The 19,639-nt window shown below is 45.2% G+C and overlaps 1 protein-coding gene across 1 annotated transcript in view; it reads right to left on the bottom strand.

Moving 5' to 3' along the window:
• EML3 (EMAP like 3) overlaps positions 1–19,639 on the bottom strand; it is a gene marked incomplete in the record, with an annotated part of 106,343 nt that overhangs the window by 72,531 nt on the left and 14,173 nt on the right. Inside the window, 1 exon segment of the mRNA XM_056527536.1 lies at positions 13,556–13,819. Coding sequence (XP_056383511.1) covers positions 13,556–13,819 — 264 coding nt within the window.

Genomic DNA, 19,639 nt, shown 5'->3' with positions numbered 1-19,639 from the left:
TCATCTGGCTTATCTTCTATTCATCTCCCAACTCTTACTTTGGATGCTTTGGAGGTCATGAATGCCCCCTTTACCACCGAGGAAGTCTCAGATGCGATAAAAAAACTCAAAAATGGCAAGTCCCCTGGGCCTGACGGCTTTTCGGCCGCCTATTATAAAAAGTTCGCCTCCATTTTGGTCCCCCCCTGACATCGCTGTTCAATTCCCTGAGATCCTGCGATCCTATTCCAGCTGAATTTCTAGACGCACACATAACGGTAATCCCGAAACCCAACAAGGATCATTTGCATCCTGCTAATTACCGTCCTATAACTTTACTGAATATTGATACTAAACTCCTGACGTCCATTCTGGCTGCCCGTGTAAATCGTTTTTTACCCTCCCTGGTACAGGCGGACCAAGTGGGATTTATCTCCGGGAGACAGGCCCCAGATAATGTCCGTAAAATAGTAAATCTTATTCAGTGGTCCAATACTACCCAAACACCCATGCTAGCCTTAGCTCTAGATATAGAAAAGGCTTTCGATAGCGTTACATGGCCATATATGTTCGCAGTGCTGACTAAGTATGGATTTAAGGGCCCCTTTATCACTATCCTCCAACACTTGTACTCCAATCCCAAGGCTTTTCTGAAATTGCCTTCCACCACTCCGGCACCCCTTACTATACTATGCGGGACAAGGCAGGGATGCCCGTTGTCGCCGGCTTTATTTGCCCTGTTAATGGAGCCCTTGGCCGCCCAAATTAGGGCACACTCCGATATCAGGGGTGTGGGGGATAGGGAATATAAATGCAGCCTGTTTGCAGATGACTTTTTGTTAACTATCACCCAACCACTTACGTCCCTTCCTAATTTACTAGAGGTGTTGGGCACTTTTGCGCATATGTCTGGCCTGCGGATCAATAATAGAAAGTCGGAAGTGATGTACTTTAATGTCCCTGATAGGGCTAAAAGCCTTATAGGTTTGAATTTTGGCTATAGGGACTCACCTGCGGGTCTCAGTTACCTGGGGGTGCGACTGACCGCTTCCCTGGACTCCTTGTATCAGGCTAATTATGTTCCACTATATAGGACATTGAGGACTGACCTATTGAAGTGGAACTATTCCTACATATCCTGGATAGGTCGGGTTAATGTAGTGCGTATGGTAATATTGCCCCGCCTTTTATATCTATTTAGGACACTCCCTATCCCTATTGTGAAACGGGATTTAATGTCGTTTCAGAAAACAGTTTTTAAATATATCTGGTCTGACCGGGCTCCAAGAATTAATAGGACCCTTATGTACTATAATAAGAGAGAGGGGGGTGTTTCGGTGCCCAATCTTTTGAAGTATTATTATGCTGCACGCATTGCCCAATTAGCGCAGGTTAACATTTCGGTGGGGGCTCCCAGGTGGGTGGACTTGGAGGGGGTTCTGGTCTCTCCACATTCGCTGCCCACATTGATGTGGACTACGTGCCCTGTTGCGTCCTTGCTACCCTCCTCAGCGCAAGTCACTCTGTACGCCCTTTCTCTGTGGCGTCAGGTGAGATTTAAGTTCCGTATGCAGTCGGTGCCTTCACCTCTTCTGCCCTTTCTTTCCAATCCTTCTTTTCCCCCTGGCTTAATTCCTACTTCTTTTCACTGGTGGCTGAGTAAGGGATTGAGGTACCTGCATCATTTTTTAGTAGGCCAAATGTTGCCGTCCTTAGATTCCCTGTGCTTACGACATGAAGTTCCACCGAGGGAGAGGTTCCGGGCCTGTCAGATCGTCTCTTTCTATAAGTCACATATTCATCGTAACTCTCCAGTTATCCCTACCTCGTTTGAGAGACATATATTATACTCCTCTAACACACCAGGTCTCCTCTCAATACTTTATTCACACTTTAACGCTCCTCCCCCGGATAAAAAGTTAAAATACATGATTGAGTGGGAAGGGGACATTCACTCCACGCTTTCTGCCTCACAATGGAGAGACTGCTGCACTACTATTAGTAAGGGTGGTTGGCAGATCTCCCTGTTGGAAACATCTCTGAAGATACTTCACCGTACCTATAAGGTCCCTACTAGACTCCATCGATTATTTCCTTCAGTTTCCCCTCTGTGCTTTAGGGGCTGTGGGGCTAGAGGTACAATGTTTCACACCTGGTGGAGTTGCCCCACTGTATCCGTGTTATGGACTCAGATTTTGGACATACTGACCTCGATACTGGAGGTCGGTGTGCCTCGTACCCCTGCCTTTTGCCTCCTGAGCCTCAAACCATCGAGGATGCCGTTTAGGGTCTTTAAGTTGTCCCATTATATTCTAATGGCGACAAGGATACATGTTGCAGCACAGTGGAAACAACCTGTCCTATCTCTCTCGGTGGTGATAGATAGAATCAATGCCATTATGTTGAATGAAAAGTTGACAGCAATCCGTGAAGACTTGGTGGATATATTTAACTTAGTATGGGAACCTTGGCTTACTTCCCCACATTGCCCTAATATGACGCATAGTTTCTCCTTGTACTGATATTCGGGATGATGGGAGGTGGGGGGGGGGGGGGGAGGGGGGGTTGGTTAGTGGGTTGGGGGTGGGGAGCTGGGGGGGGGGGGGTTTCTACTGGGTATGGATAATTTGGTATTCCTGTCTTACGTTGTATGGCTATTACCGCTTCATGTATTTTATCTGCATGGATCTCTTTTGTTAATACTTACCTTTTTTATATGACCTACTTGTTACTGTTATTCTGAGGTTTTCGAACCTTCTGTTTTTACTTTTATGTGCTGATTTTGCCTGTTTCTTTGAGCAATCAATAAAGCTTCATTGTTTGATGGTTAAAATTTTGTCAAAAACTGTCCATCCTTTTAAAGTGTACCTGTTGTCAACAAAAACTTTTCATATAATGTAGATAATACCATTATATTTATATTTGTAATATACATTGGTTAAAAAAAATGTATATTTTTTTCCCTGCAGCTATTGCTTGTGTGTCTCTATGAGGAGTCCAAATACAGGAAGTGAGGGTGGACAAGCAGGAGAGTGTGCACTGAGGACAAGCAGGAGAGTGTGCACTGAGGACAAGCAGGAGAGTGTGCACTGAGAACAAGCAGAAGAGTGTGCACTGAGGACAAGCAGGAGAGTGTGCACTGAGGACAAGCAGGAGAGTGTGCACTGAGGACAAGCAGGAGAGTGTGCACTGAGGACAAGCAGAAGAGTGTGCACTGAGGACAAGCAGAAGAGTGTGCACTGAGGATAAGCAGGAGAGTGTGCAGTGAGAACAAGCAGAAGAGTGTGCACTGAGGACAAGCAGGAGAGTGTGCACTGAGGACAAGCAGGAGAGTGTGCACTGAGGACAAGCAGGAGAGTGTGCACTGAGGACAAGCAGGAGAGTGTGCACTGCGGCTCTATAACCAATGTATATCTTTTTGGGTGAAAAAATGCTGTCCCTGCAGCTATTGCCTGTGTGTCTCTATGAGGAGTCCAAGTACAGGAAGTGAGGGCGGGACAAGCAGGGATCTGTGCAGATTCCTGGCTTGTCAATCATCTTGCTGTATGAGCCAGGAGCATGTTATAGAGGCGCAGTGCACACTCTCCTGCTTGTCCTCAGTGCACACTCTCCTGCTTGTCCTCAGTGCACACTCTCCTGCACACTCTCTTATCTACATTATATCAAAAGTTTTTGTTGACGACTGGTACACTTTAATGGAGGAAGGACACTGAAGATATTTCTATTACTACAGAGAGGTACTTGTTGTCTGAGAGTCGAAAGAAGGGAAATGAATTTAGCATTCGATCACGCACATGGCATTGGGTTTTTCCATACTACTACAGAGCGTCCTGCATGAAGGGTGACATAAGACTATATAATGAATACTGGGAAACGTTTCCACTGGATGTTATATATTGTAATATGAAATATGTTAAATGTTCTCTGGAGACAACCAAATCCTCTAGTGGAGTATTTCCCAACCAGGGTGCCTCCAGCTGTTGCAAAACTACAACTCCCAGCATGCCCGGACAGCCAAAGGCTGTCCGGGCATGCTGGGAGTTGTAGCTTTGTTACAGCTGGAGGCAACTTGCTTGGGAAACACTGCCCTAGTGAAAGGAAAATAAGGCCATAGACACTTATGTAACTTCTTGGAAATTGCCACCGACACCGGACTTCTGTTTGGCCATAAGTTCTTGTAATATTAGGAATATGTGACACGTCAATATGTGAGAGTGCAGATACAGCTTGGCCCCAGGGGTGGGGTAGATGTAGAGGGTGCAGAGGTAGATGTAGAGGGTGCAGTCGCACCAGGGCCCCAAAGCACATCTGCCCCATAAGAGACCAGTATTATAATGGGGCCCTGTTGCAGATTTTGTATCGGGGGCCAGAGGCTACAAGTTATGCCTGGTCCCCTACGTGTCATGGCTCATGTTCCACGGCTGCAATGGGAAACTTCAGCACTAAAATATCTCCCCTTACTTGGCCAGGTACCTCCGCCAGAGCTTCAGGTTGGGCCAGAAAACATACAAAGCATGGCCAACTTCAATACGTAACACAAGTCAAACAAGGACAAATTATTTTCCCCTTTCTAGGTCCCTCGGACACATACGTGAGGGGACTGGTGTGTGGTCCCTTGCCTCAGCTAACTGTCACGATAAAGTGGCCCTCTTTTAAAGGGGTAATCTGCTGGAAAAAAAATCCCATCAACTGGTGCCAGAAAGTTAAATAGATTTGAAAATTACTTCTATTAAATCTCAATCCTTCCAATACTTATCAGCTGCTGTATGTTTCAGAGGAAGTTCTTTTCTTTTTGAATTTCCTTTCTGTCTGACACAGTGCTCTCTGCTCCGTTTTAGGAACCATCCAGAGTAGGAGCAAATCCCCATAGCAAACCTATCCTGCTCAGGACAGTTCCTGACATGGACAGAGGTGTCAGCAGAGAGCACTGTGGTCAGACAGAAAGGAAATTCAAAAAGAAAAGAACTTCCTGTGGAGAATATAGCAGCTGATAAGTACTGGAAGGATTAAGATTTTTTTAAATAGATGTAAATTACAAATCTGTTTAACTTTCTGGCACCAGTTGATTTAAAAAAATATATATATGTTATCCAGCGGAGTACCCCTTTAAGCACACAAATAAATTAGTAGTCTACTTCAGTGGTCCCCAACCTAGTCCTCAAAGCCCACCAACAGTCTTTTTTTTTTTTTAAAGGGGTACTCCGGTGGAAAACTTTTTTTTTTTTAATCAACTGGTGCCGTAAAGTAAAACAGATTTGTAAATTACTTCTATTAAAAAATCTTAATCCTTCCATTATTTATTAGCTTCTGAATACTACAGAGGAAATTCTTTTCTTTTTGGAACACAGAGCTCTCTGCTGACATCACGAGCACAGTGCTCTCTGCTGACATCTCTGTCCATTTTAAGAATTGTCCAGAGCAGCATATGTTTGCTATGGGGATTTTCTCCTACTCTGGACAGTTCTTAAAATGGACAGAGATGTCAGCAGAGAACACTGTGCTTGTGATGTCAGCAGAGAGCTCCATGTTCCAAAAAGAAAATAATTTCCTCTGTAGTATTCAGCAGCTAAAAAGTATTGGAAGGATTAAGTTTTTTTTAATACAAGTAATTTACAAATCTGTTTAACTTTCTGGCACCAGTTGATTTAAAAAAAAAAAAAAAAAAAAAAGTTTTCCACCGGAGTACCCTTTAAGAAAAAATAAATTAAATTAAAATCCAGGACTGTTGGTGGACCTTGAGGACTAGGCTGGGTACTCCTGGTTTACATCATACAGCCAACTTAAAGAAGGACTCCAGTTTTTTTTTTTTTGTTTTTTTTCTTTATTCATAAAACACACAATTACCTTCACTAGTCCTACAGCGAGATTTGTTTTATTCCATGACAGCTGCATTCATGCTTTTCATTACTGTAACTAGGTCGTGTGACCAGCATCGATACCACCTAAAATTACATGATTTTATGCGTCTTAGGAAGTGGTCTATTCTGGGTGAACTGACTTCCAGTAAACTATAGAAGGACATCATTCCTTCTGGCTGCCTGCAGTCTCCTCCCCAACCAGATCTATATACTGCTGCTATGGGATTAGGATGTATAGTAGTTACACACCTCACAAGCTGAAGCATATTTTGCTGTAATTGTTTGAAAATCGCCAGCACCAAGCAGGTCATTTGTATATAACAAAGAACAGGGATTGCGGCAGAATTGCGGAAAAGTAGCGTTGTCGCCTGCACTACAAGTCTATACAATAGATTAGTGTGAGTGATACTGATGACACATTCCATTCTACACAATCTCAAATGCACCATGTTTGCTGCCCACATTTACCACTATATATTTTGTGCAATATTTACCCCTATATGATCCATACAATGAAGAGATTTCTTATACACAGGTGGGTAGATTTATCAAAACCTGTGCAGAGGAAGAGTGGTGCAGTTGCCCATAGCAACCAATCAGATTGCTTCTTTTATTTTCCACAGGCCTCTTTAGAGGCCTGTGGAAAATGAAAGAAGCAATCTGATTGGTTGCTATGGGCAACTGCACCACTCTTCCTCTGCACAGGTTTTGATAAATCTCCCCCAGTGAGTTTAAAGGACAGAATACACAACACGAGCAGTAATAGGGATTAACCCATCCCTTTCGGACACTTTTGGCATATCCTGGCTGGTTTGCCATGACAAATATCTCTTCATGGTGGACTGATGCATGCAAAGAAATAGTCCTGGATAAAGCTCTATTCACTTATACACTGCTCAAAAAATAAAGGGAACACTAAGATAACACATCCTAGATCTGAATGAACTAATCGTATGAAATACTTTCGTCTTTACATAGTAGAATGTGCCGACAACAAAAATCACACAAAAATTATCAATGGAAATGAAATTTATCAACCCATGGAGGTCTGGATATGGAGTCACACTCAAAATCACAGTGGAAAACCCCACTACAGGCTGATCCAACTTTATGTAATGTCCTTAAAACAAGTCCCAATGAGGCTCAGTAGTGTGTGTGGCCTCCACGTGCCCGTATGACCTCCCTACAGCGTCTGGGCATGCTCCTGATGGGGTGGCGGATGGTCTCCTGAGGGATGTCCTCCCAGACCTGGACTAAAGCATCCGCCAACTCCTGGACAGTCTGTGGTGCAACGTGGCGTTGGTGGATGGAGCGAGACATGATGTCCCAGATGTGCTCAATCGGATTCAGGTCCGGGGAACAGCCGGGCCAGTCCATAGCATCAATGCCTTCCTCTTGCAGTAACTGCTGACACACTCCAGCCACATGAGGTCTAGCATTGTCTTCATTAGAAGAAACCCAGGGCCAACCGCACCAGCATATGGTCTCACAAGGGGTCTGAGGATCTCATCTCGGTACCTAATGGCAGTCAGGCTACCTCTGGCAAGCACATGGAGGGCTGTGCGGCCCCCAAAGAAATGCCACCCCACACCATTACTGACCCACCGCCAAACCGGTCATGCTGGAGGATGTTGCAGGCAGCAAAACCTTCTCCACGGCGTCTCCAGACTCTGTCACGTCTATCACATGAGCTCAGTGTGATCCTGCTTTCATCTGTGAAGAGCACAGGGCACCAGTGGTGAGTTTGCCAATCTTGGTGTTCTCTGGCAAATACCAAATGTCCTGTACAGTGTTGGGCTGTAAACACAACCCCCACCTGTGGACGTCGGGCCCTCATACCACCCTCATGGAGTCTGTTTCTGACCGTTCGAGTGGACGTGCACATTTGTGGCCTGCTGGAGGTCATTTTGCAGGGCTCTGGCAGTGTTCCTCCTGCTCCTTCTTGCACAAAGGTGGAGGTAGAGGTCATGCTGCTGGGTTGTTGCCTTCCTACGGCCTCTTTCATGTCTCCTGATACTGGCCTGTCTTCTGGTAGCGCCTCCATGCTCTGGACACTACGCTGACAGACCCAGCAAACCTTCTTTCCACAGCTCGCATTGATGTGCCATCCTGGATGAGCTGCACTACCTGAGCCACTTGTGTGGGTTGTAGACTCCGTCTCATGCTACCACTAGAGTGAAAGCACCGCCAGCATTCAAAAGTGACCAAAACATCAGCCAGGAAGCATAGGAACTGAGAAGTGGTCTGTGGTCACCACCTGCAGAACGTCTCCTTTATTGGGGGTGTCTTGCTAATTGCCTATAATTTCCACCTGTTGTCTGTTCCATTTGAGCAACAGCATGTGAAATTGATTGTCAATCAGTGTTCTTCCTGAGTGGACAGTGTGATTTCACAGAAGTGTCATTGACTTGGAGTTATATTGTGTTGCTTAAGTGTTCCCTTTATTTTTTTTTGAGCAGTGTATGTTATTCTCCTATAGACAATCAGTAGAATAGAGATCTTGGAGATCAGCATCATCTCCCTGGCAGATCTTATTCAGTTCTGCTTGGAACATCGCTTGGAAGCCTCTAGATGTATCATACGGTTCTGATAATCCCACCATCTGGGACCATGTAAGAAATGGCTTTACTGTGGGAAAATAAACCAATACAGACAACTAGGTCCATATATAAAAAGCAAAGTAACATGCACGTGTTGTCCACAGAAATCAGTTATCAGACATTCCAAAATTTAAAACCCCTTAAAGGGGTATTCCAGTAAAAAAGATTTTTTTTAAATCAAGTGTTGCCAGAAAGTTAAACAGATTTGTAAATTACTTCTGCTTAAAAATCTTAATCCTTCCAGTACTTATCAGCTGCTGTATGCTCCACAGGAATTTATTTATTTATTTATTTTCTGTCTAACCACAGTGCTCTCTGCTGACCCCTCTGTCTGTCTCAGGAACTTTCAAGAGCAGGATAGGTTTTCTATGGGGATTTGCTCCTGCTCTGGACTGTTCTTGAGACAGACAGAGGTGTCAGCAGAGAGCACTGTGGCCAGACAGAAAACAAATTTAAAAATAAAAGAACTTCCTGTGGAGCATACAGCAGCTGATAAGTACTGGAAGGATTTAGATTTTTAAAAAGAAGGAATTTACAAATCTGTTCAACTTTCTGGAACCAGTTGATTTAAAACATTTTTATTTCACCGCAGTACCTCTTTAAAGGAGTAGTCCAGTGGTGACCCAGTGGTGAACAACTTATCCCCTATCCTAAGGATAGGGGATAAGTTGCAGATTGCGGGGGGTCCGACCGCTGGGGCCCCCTGCGATCTCCTGTACGGAGCCCCGACAGACCGCGGGAAGGAGGCGTGTAGACCCCCGCACGAAGCGGCGGCCGACACGCCCCCTCGATACAACTCTATGGTAGAGCCAAAGCGCTGCCTTCGGCAATCTCCGGCTCTGCCATAGAGATGTATTGAGGGGGCGTGTCGGCCACCGCTTCGTGCTTTTAAAATATAGAAAAAAAAGGTTTGAGTCTCTCCATTATAGTTTTTTTTCCTCACTCCTGGTTTTAGTTAAAAATACTGACCAAAATACTACGTGTGACCCAGCCTTCGAGTCATAAATTAGCTCTGGTGTCTGTTCACACCAAAAGGCCTTCTTTTCTATTGGATATCCATCTAGATTTAGTAGTAAAAAGTCAGGAGAAATGTCACTATATTTATGATCGGCACATACACGCGCCAAAGTTTGACTATTTTCCAAACTATTTTTCCCGGACATGCTGGGAGTAGTAGTTTTGCAACAGCTAGACGCACCCTGGTTGGGAAACACTGGGATAGGGGGTAACTATGTGATCACGGGGACTGCTTGGTCCCCCTGCAATCTCCAGAAAGGGAAACAGAATCTCCCCTAAGAACTGAGCAGAGATCGCGCATGCGCACACTGCTGCTCCATTCATTCTTTATGGGAGATGCTGAATAAAGCCAAATGCTGTACTCAGCTACAGGGGTGTGAAATAATAAAAAAAATAAAAATAAAAAAACCTTGTCTAAGGGACTTAAAGGGGTACTACGATGCTCCAGCCCCATGAACATTTTGTTCAGAACGATCAGAGCCGGAGGCTGTGATCGTGATGTCACAGCCTTGCCCCCCTCGTGACGTAATGCCCCCTCCATTCATGTCTATGGGAGGGGGCATGTCAGTCGACATTCCCCCACCCATAGACATGAATGGAGGGTGTGTGGCCGTGACTTCCCAATCACTGCAGTACCTAAAAATAGAAGAAAAAAAAAAAAGAGACCAAAGGGGGCACCTCGTGTTACCATTTAAACAATTGGTGATAATAGGACGGAAGCCGTCACTGGGCCAGAGTCGCCCTTAGGTAATGGCCGCTCACCTTGAGCGAATTTGCATATCAACCCACCAAGTGGGTTACTAGTGTGAAGAGGAGGAACAACTGCTAAGCCCGGGTTCCAGGAGAAGGAGTAATCCAGTCCTGATGGACTGATCTGAGGAAGGGGGTGGCTCTCCCGAAATGCGTCATCCCTATACTTTTATTATTTTTTGTGCTCAATAAACCACTCCGGTGTTTGAAAATACTCCTGGTTTGGCATTCACTTCCTACTGGAACCAGCAGCGCCATCATAAGGGTCATTTTCCTCTCTCTGCATTGACAATCAATGCCGTAGGATTTTGTTTAGAACGCAGGGTGCTGCGGGAGATTGCCGTGGCCCCAGCAGCGGGACCCCCGTGATCAGAAATCTTATCCCCTATCCTTTGGGTCGGGGATAAGATTTCTAGCAGCAGAGTACCCCTTCAAACAGGAGCACAATCTACCTGTCCATCATTACAATCCACTTGTCCTGGTACACCAAAAAATTTCAACATAAATTGTATGTAAATAGGGTCTATTAACCATTTTGTAACTTTTCGGGGCTAACGTTTCAACGCAGAGCACTTTTCAGTAAAAAAGGACACTTTATCTTTATTTTGTGGGTCCATATGATTACAGTGATATCCAATTCATACAGTGGTCCCTCAAGTTACAATATTAATTGGTTCCAGGACGACCATTGTATGTTGAAACCATTGTATGTTGAGACCATAACTCTATGGAAACCTGGTAATTGGTTCTGAAGCCCCCAAAATGTCATCCAAAAATAGGAAAAGGTGAGGATTAAAGAAAAATAAGTAGATAACTAATACAGATAAAGCAAATCCTTACATATAAAAGTAAGAAAGATCTGCTGGGAGCTGTAATCACTGCCTATGTCAGTGTTTCCCAACCAGGGTGCCTCCAGCTGTTGCAAAACTACAACTCCCAGCATGCCCGGACAGCCGTTGGCTGTCCGGGCATGCTGGGAGTTGTAGTTTTGCAACAGCTGGAGGCACCCTGGTTGGGAAACAATGGTTTATGTAGAGGACAGGAGCTTCTTCAGGGTCCTATACAGTACACACAGTGTCCCAAATGGAGACGCCCTTACTTGGTGTCCAAAGGAGCAGCTAACCCTGGTACAGGTAAGGAGTAGTACAGAACTTGTAGTTCCTCCCTGTACTGTAGGGGGCGCTACCAGACACCAGTCAGTGCATGCACTTCAGTAATAGAGGTGAATTACCAGTGAAATGCCCATTCTGATTGGTCAGTTCCTCCAGTTGTGACACGTGTCACAGATCTGGACTGTCTGTACATTGTATGTTGAGTCTGGTTTCAAGTTACAATGGTCCAGAAAAGACCATTGTATGTTGAAACTATTGTATGTTGAGGCCATTGTAAGTTGAGGGATCACTGTATACGTTTCATTTTATTTTACTGCTTCTTTTTTTTAAACTTTTTGTACGAAGATAATTATGCTTAAAGGGGGTACTCCGCTGCTCAGCATCTGGAACAAACTGTTCCCAACGCTGGAGCCGGGAGCTCGTGACATCATAGCCCCGCCCCCTCATGACATCACGCACCGCCCCCTCAATGCAAGTCTATGGGAGGGGGCGTGACAGACGTCACGCCCCCTCCCATAGACTTGCATTGAGGGGGTGGGGCGTGACATCATGAGGGGGTGGAGCTATGACATCACGAGCTCCCAGCTCCGCCTCCAGCGTTCGGAACAGTTTGTTCCAAATGCTGAGCAGCAGAGTTTCTGATCCCTATAATTTCCGTATACGGTGATGTATCAGGGCTCATTTTTTTTTTTTTTTTATTTGTACTATTGTGGTATTGATCAGCCTTTTTGATCGTTTTTTACTACATCCGGGCATGCTGGGAGTTGTAGTTTTGCATCAGCTAGACGCACGCTGGTTGGGAAACACTGGTATAGGCACACTGGGGCATCCATCAGCCAAAAAGTTTTGTTACTTGATGCCTATGTATGGAATACATTAATGCACGGAGCATATAACAATCACTTACCATGTATCTAGGCTACATCACTGCACCCGTAATAAGGAAAGCAGATTTAGTGAATAAGAAGGAACTTGATTGTTATCGGATGTGATCATTTCCTTTTGGGCTATTGTTAGAGGCTTTGGTTTTCTTAATATAAAATGCCAGAAAGTATCCAGCATAAACAAGTTATGAGATGCCGTCTCATGTATCCCATTTGATAGGATAGATATAGATGCTGGAGTTGCTGCAGTTTTCCCTCTTAAAAGGGGTACTCCACTGGAAAACAATTTTCTTTAAATAAACTGGTGCCAGAAAGTTGTACATTTGTAAATTACTTCTATTTAAAAATCTTAATCCTTCCAGTACTTATCAGCTGCTGTATGCTCCACAGGAAGTCGTATATCTTTCTGAAATTCCTTTCTGTCAGACCACAGTGCTCTCTGCTGACACCTCTGTCCATGTCAGGAACTGTCCAGAGCAGGAACAAATGCCCATAGCAAACCTCTCCTGCTCTGGACAGTTCCCGATACGGACAGAGGTGTCAGTAGAGAGAACTGGGGTCAGACAGAAAATAATTCCAGAAAGAAATACAACTTCCTGTGGAGCATACAGCAGCTGATAAGTACTGGAAGGATTAAGATTTTTAAATAGAAGTAATTTACAGATCTGTATAACTTTCTGGCACCAGTTGATTTTAAAAATTTTGTTTTCCACTGGAGTACCCCTTTAATGAGCCCTTGTGCTTCGGTAAATGGAGCTTTATCGGCCAGTCCGGAGGAAGGACGGGAGGTTAGCAGAGAAAAAAAAAAAATAGTGCATGTTTTTTTTTTCCTCGACTCAACTACCAGATCCCCGATGGATCCCATTCAAGTCATTGGGATCCAACGGGACCCGGCAGTGTCTTTTGTGCTCCGACCAATTCAGGGTCTGTTTGGAGCAAAAAAAAAAAAAAAAAAGAGCTAATCAGACCCTGAACGGGTCAGAACTAGAGATGAGCGAACTTACAGTAAATTCGATTCGTCACGAACTGCTCGGCTCGGCAGTTGATGACTTATCCTGCATAAATTAGTTCAGCTTTCCGGTGCTCCGGTGGGCTGGAAAAGGTGGATACAGTCCTAGGAAAGAGTCTCCTAGGACTGTATCCACCTTTTCCAGCCCACGGGAGCACCTGAAAACTGAACTAATTTATGCAGGATAAGTCATCAACTGCCGAGCCGAGAAGTTCGTGACGAATCGAATTTACTGTAAGTTCGCTCATCTCTTGTCAGAACACAACGGCACTTACTGCCTAAGCAGTACTGTATATATTAATATACATTTATAATAATATACACAATGTCGATGCTCTGCACTTACAGTTCATTCCTGCTCAGCCTCACCGGGGTCACCACGCGTACGCTGGCTCCGCCATCTTCTGGCGTCGGGCTCTGAAACACCCCCTCTTCAGGGTCTGCCATCCCATCAGCAGATTCCCCATTGACAGAGTCATTCTCGCACGTTACGGTCTCGTTCACGGCTTCTAGACAGTCTTTGGGTTCTTTATCCACCAAGGACCAATCTGTTTGTGTTCCCACGGTGCACAGTGCAGATCTGTAATCCGGTGCCCTTTCCACGGGCTCACTGTAAAAAATAAATATAAAATACAATGGAAGATTTTATGGAAAAATAGGATTTTGCGCAAGTGTCAGACACATTACCGTGTATATCAGTCACAGCAGGATGTGTTCTCTCCAACTTGTTCCATTATCTGTAAATTTCCATAACCATTTAAAGGAGTAGTGCAGTGAAATATAACTTATCCCCTATCCAAAAAATAGGGGATAAGTTATAGATCGCAGAGGGTTCAGCCGATGGGACCCCCGTGATCTCCTGAACGGGCCCCGGCAGTCTGCCTGAAGGGGCCATACCAACCCCCGCTGGAAGCCGGGGGCGACACGTCCCCTGCATGTATGTCTATGGGATACATGCAGGGGGCGTGTTGGCCACCGCTCTATGCAGGAGTCGGCACGCCCCCTTCCACTAGACTGTCGCGTCCCCGTTTAGGAGATCGCGGGGGTCCCATCAGCCGGACCCTCCGCCATCTATAACTTATCCCCTATTCTTTGGATAGGGGATAAGTTATATTTCACTACAGAACTCCTTTAACTGTGATAGTTGTGTGGACCCCTGCCCCTTCTATCAACCGGTGTGTCTCCAGCTGTTGCAAAACTACAACTCCCAGCATGCCTATGACCACATATAAAAGGCAGTGTTTTTTCAAACAGTGCGCCTCCAGCTGTTGCAAAACTACAACTCCCAGCATGCCCGGACAGCCAAAGGCTGTCCGGGCATGCTGGGAGTTGTAGTTTTGCAACAGCTGGAGGCGCACTGTTTGAAAAAACACTGCCTTATATGTGGTCATAGGCTAGAACAGTGTTTCCCAACCAGGGTGCCTCCAGTTGTTGCAAAACTGCAACTCCCAGCATGCCCGGACAGCCTTTGGTGGGAGTTGTAGTTTTGCCACCCTGGTTGGTAAACACCGGGCAAGAATAAAGAGCCTATTGACCAGTGAGTGGCACCTAGCCAACTGGGTTTGAGATTCTGACCGTAGAGAGTGGCACAACATTTTAGGCCCCCAGCTCTAAGTACTCCCACCTAATGATGTGTGAAATGTTGTAGCACAGACTCTCGCTTTGTATTTAAGCAGCACGACACGGTTTTCAATTTCAGAAATAAGTTCAGTTTAACCCCTAGGACACAGCCAATTTCCTTATTTCCACCTTGCCGCTTCAGAGACATAACTCCTATTTCTCCATCCACAGACCCATATGAGGGCTTTTTTTTAAAATTAATTAATAAAATTTTTTTGCACGACCAATAGTATTTTGTAATGACACTTTTCATTTGAGCATTAAAGGGGTATTCCCCAAAATCCAGGTGTGTAAACCTTGTGGCCTCCTGGAGGCTGGCATCACTGCCAAGGGGTTTTAACCCCTTCAGGACGGAGTCCATTTTGGCCTTAAGGACCGGAGCGTTTTTTGCACATCTGACCACTGTCACTTTAAACATTAATAACTCTGGGATGCTTTTAGTTATGATTCTGATTCCGAGATTGTTTTTTCGTGACATATTCTACTTTAACATAGTGGTAAATTTTTGTCGATACTTGCATCCTTTCTTGGCGAAAAATCCGTTAATTTGATGAAAAATGTGAAAATTTTGCATTTTTCTAACTTTGAAGCTCTCTGCTTGTAAGGAAAATGGATATTACGAATACATTTTTTTTTGGTTCACATATACAATATGTCTACTTTATGTCTGCATCATAAAATTTATGAGTTTTTACTTTTGGAAGACACCAGAGGGCTTCAAAGTTCAGCAGCAATTTTCCGATTTTTCACAAAATTTTCAAACTCAGTATTTTTCAGGGACCAGTTCAGGTTTGAAGTGGATTTGAAGGGTCTTCATATTAGAAATACCCCATAAATGACCCCATTATAAAAACTGCACCCCCCAAAGTATTCAAAATGACATTCAGTCAGCATTTTAACCCTTTAGGTGTTACACACGAATAGCAGCAAAGTGAAGGAGAAAATTCACAATCTTCATTTTTTACACTTACATGTTCTTGTAGACCCAATTTTTGAATTTTTACAAGGGGTAAAAGGACAAAATTTTTACTTGTATTTGTAGCCCAATTTCTCTCGAGTAAGCACATACCTCATATGTCTATGTAAAGTGTTCGGCGGGCACAGTAGAGGGCTCAGAAGGGAAGGAGCGACAAGGGGATTTTGGAAAGTACGTTTTTCTGAAATGGTTTTTGGGGGGCATGTTACCTTTAGGAAGCCCCTATGGTGCCAGAACAGCAAAAAAAAAAACACATGGCATACCATTTTGGAAACTAGACCCCTCGGGGAATGTAATATGGGATAAAGTGAACCTTAATACCCCACAGGTGTTTCAGGACTTTTGCAAATGTAAAAAAAAAAAAAAAAAAAAGTTACCTAAAATGCTTGTTTTCCCAAAAAATTTTTATTTTTAAAAAGGGTAATAGCAGAAAATACCCCTAAAAATTTGAAGCCCAATTTCTCCCGATTCAGAAAACACCCCATATGGGGGTGAAAAGTGCTCTGCTGGCGCACTACAGGTCTCGGAAGAGAAGGAGTCACATTTGGCTTTTTGAAAGCAAATTTTGCTCTGGGGGCATGCCGCATTTAGGAAGCCCCTATGGTGCCAGGACAGCAAAAAAAAAAACCCACATGGCATACCATTTTGGAAACTAGACCCCTCGGGGAACGTAACAAGGGGTTAAGTGAACCTTTATACCCACAGGTGTTTCACGACTTTTGCATATGTAAAAAAAAAATTATTTTTTTTACCTAAAATGCTTGTTTTCCCAAAAATTTTACATTTTTAAAAAGGGTAAAAGCAGAAAATACCCCCCAAAATATGTAACACAATTTCTCCCGAGTACGGCGATACCCCATATGTGACCCTAAACTGTTGCCTTGAAATACGACAGGGCTCCAAAGTGAGAGCGCCATGCGCATTTGAGGCCTAAATTAGGGACTTGCATAGGGGTGGACATAGGGGTATTCTACGCCAGTGATTCCCAAACAGGGTGCCTCCAGCTGTTGCAAAACTCCCAGCATGCCTGGACAGTCAACGGCTGTCCGACAATACTGGGAGTTGTTTTGCAACAGCTGGAGGCTCCGTTCTGGAAACAGTGGCGTACCAGACGTTTTTCATTTTTATTGGGGAGGGGAGGGGGGCTGTGTAGGGGTATGTGTATACGTAGTGTTTTTTACTTTTTATTTTGTGTTAGTGTAGTGTTTTTTGGGTACAGTCGCACGGGCGGGGGTTCACAGTAGTTTCTCGCTGGCAATTTGAGCTGCAGCAGAAAGTTTGCGGCAGCTCAAATTTGCAGCCAGATACTTACTGTAATCCTCTGCCCATGTGAGTGTACCCTGTACGTTCACATTCGGGGGGACATCCAGCTGTTACATAACTACAACTCCCAGCATGCCTGTTGGCTGTCGGTGACTGCTGAGAGTTGTAGTTTTGCAACAACTGTAGGCACACTGGTTATGTATCACTGAGTTTGTGACCTAACTCAGTGTTTCACAACCAGTGTGCCTCCAGCTGTTGCAAAACTACAACTCCCAGCATGTACGGTGCATGGTGTACGGTGACTGCTGAGAGTTGTAGTTTGCAACAGCTGGAGGCACACCGGTCGTGAAACACTGAGTTAGGTAAAAAAAAAACTGAGTTTCACAACCAGTGTGCCTTCAGCTGTTGCAAAACTACAACTCTCAGCAGTCACCGACAGCCAACAGGCATGCTGGGAGTTGTAGTTATGCAACCAGCAGATGCACCACTACAACTCCCAGCATGCACTTTAGCTGTTTGTGCAAGCTGGGAGTTGTAGTTATACAACAGCTGAAGGTACACTTTTCCATAGAAAGAATGTGCCTCCAGCTGTTGCAAAACCATAAGTCCCAGCATGCCCTTTTTGCATGCTGGGAGCTGTTGCTAAGCAACAGCAGGAGGCTGTCACTCACCTCCAACGATCCAGACGCTGCAGGTCAGTCCCGCCGCCGCCGCTGCTCCTGGGGCCCCGATCCCAACATTAACGCCGGGGATCGGGGTCCCCAGCACCCGGGGTGCATGTCCCGCACCCGCTCACGTCCTCCAGAAGAGGGGTGGAGTGGGTGCGGGAGTGACACCCGCAGCAGGAGCTCTGATTGGTCGGCCGGTAATCCGGCCGACGAATCAGGGCGATCGTGAGGTGGCACCAGTGCCACCTCACCCCTGCAGGCTCTGGCTGTTCGGGGCAGTCAGAGACGGCCCCGAACAGCCAGTAATTCCGGGTCATCGGGTCACTGGAGACCCGATTGACCCGGAATCGCCGCAGATCGCTGGACTGAATTGTCCAGCGATCTGCGGCGATCGCCGACATGGGGGGACATAATGACCCCCCTGGGCGATATGCCGGGATGCCTGCTGAACGATTTCAGCAGGCATCCGGCTCCGGTCCCCAACCGGCTAGCGGTGGGGGCCGGAATTCCCACGGGCGTATGGATACGCCCTATGTCCTGAAGAGGTTAAAGGGGTATTCCAGGATTTTTTTTTATTTGACTATGCTACAGGGGCTGTAAATTCTTATGGGATTTTCACCCCAATATTTATTTTTGACAGCATACAAAATGACTGTTGTCTCTGATTTTTCCCAGGATGCAATGCAGCCGAGACCTGACTCACTAGTCAGCTGATGACAGGGAGCCTGTCTGCTTCAATGGGTGGAGGGATCGCTTGGTGGGAGAGAGATCAATCTGCAACTAATGCAACAGCTGTAGGCACCCTGATTGAAAACCACAGGTCTTTTGAATGGCTGCAGCTCATTTATGTTCCAATGGGTGCGGTGGCTGATGTGTGGGAGGGAGGAAAATGGAATTATGGGATTTGTAGGCAAAGAAGGAAATACAAAAAGGAAATACCAGTTCACAAACAGCTAGCCACAGTGTTCTGGTAATCTCACAACATAGACATTTAGCCCCAAGACAAGCGCAGATCCTTCCTAAGCATATCCACTACTGTCTGGCAGGTACATCCTAAAATCACCTTATGGTGATTTTTTACGCAGTGCACTTTATGGTTAGGGATACGTTCACACCACGGAGATTCTATTCTGGCGGCCACTGCCAAAGTACTTCGGCGGTAGGACCGCGCTGCACTGCGCCGTCACCATTGATGGCTATACAGTGCTCGCAGATGTCTGTGCAAAGAATAAACACGTTCCTTCTTTGGGCGGAACAATTTCAGCAACGGAATTGTCTGCCGCTTAAATTCCTCAATGTGAACGGGTCTCGCGGAAGACCCATTCACACTGATGTTTCTGTTCACAGCGCTTAATTTCCGATCGTGGAATTCTATGGGAATTATGGTGAACATACCCTTAAAGGGGCACTCCACTCTAAACATCTTATCCCCTATCCAAAGGATAGGGTATAAGATGTTAGATCGCAGGAATCCTGCCGCTGGAGACCCCCACAATCTCCATGCAAGCGGCGCCAGTAACACGGAAGCTTGCAGCATTAGCGTTCGTGACATCTCGCCATGCCCCCTCCATTCATGTCTATGGGAGGGGGCGTGACGGCCAGTACATAGCCATCACGCCTCCTCCCACAGAGGTGAATTGAAGGGGCGTGGCGGCTGGCATCGCCAATCATCAGACAACAGGGCATCGATTGACTTGGGGGTTAAGATCTTTACAGAGGAGTACCCCTTTAAATTGTTCTCTTTATTCTGTGGGTCAATACCAATAAAACGATCCCCATGTTTACATGCTTTTCTATTATTGTACAATTTTTTTATTTTTTTTTTAAACCTCAAACTTTAAGAAAATAAGTATGTTTAGGATTGCCCTATTCTGACCCCTTAAAACTTTTTATTTTTCCCTAT

Source organism: Hyla sarda, chromosome 6 (genome assembly GCF_029499605.1).
Source record: "Hyla sarda isolate aHylSar1 chromosome 6, aHylSar1.hap1, whole genome shotgun sequence".
In the NCBI taxonomy this organism is placed as follows: Eukaryota; Metazoa; Chordata; class Amphibia; order Anura; family Hylidae; genus Hyla; species Hyla sarda.
This window is presented reverse-complemented; position numbering and strand designations above follow the sequence as displayed.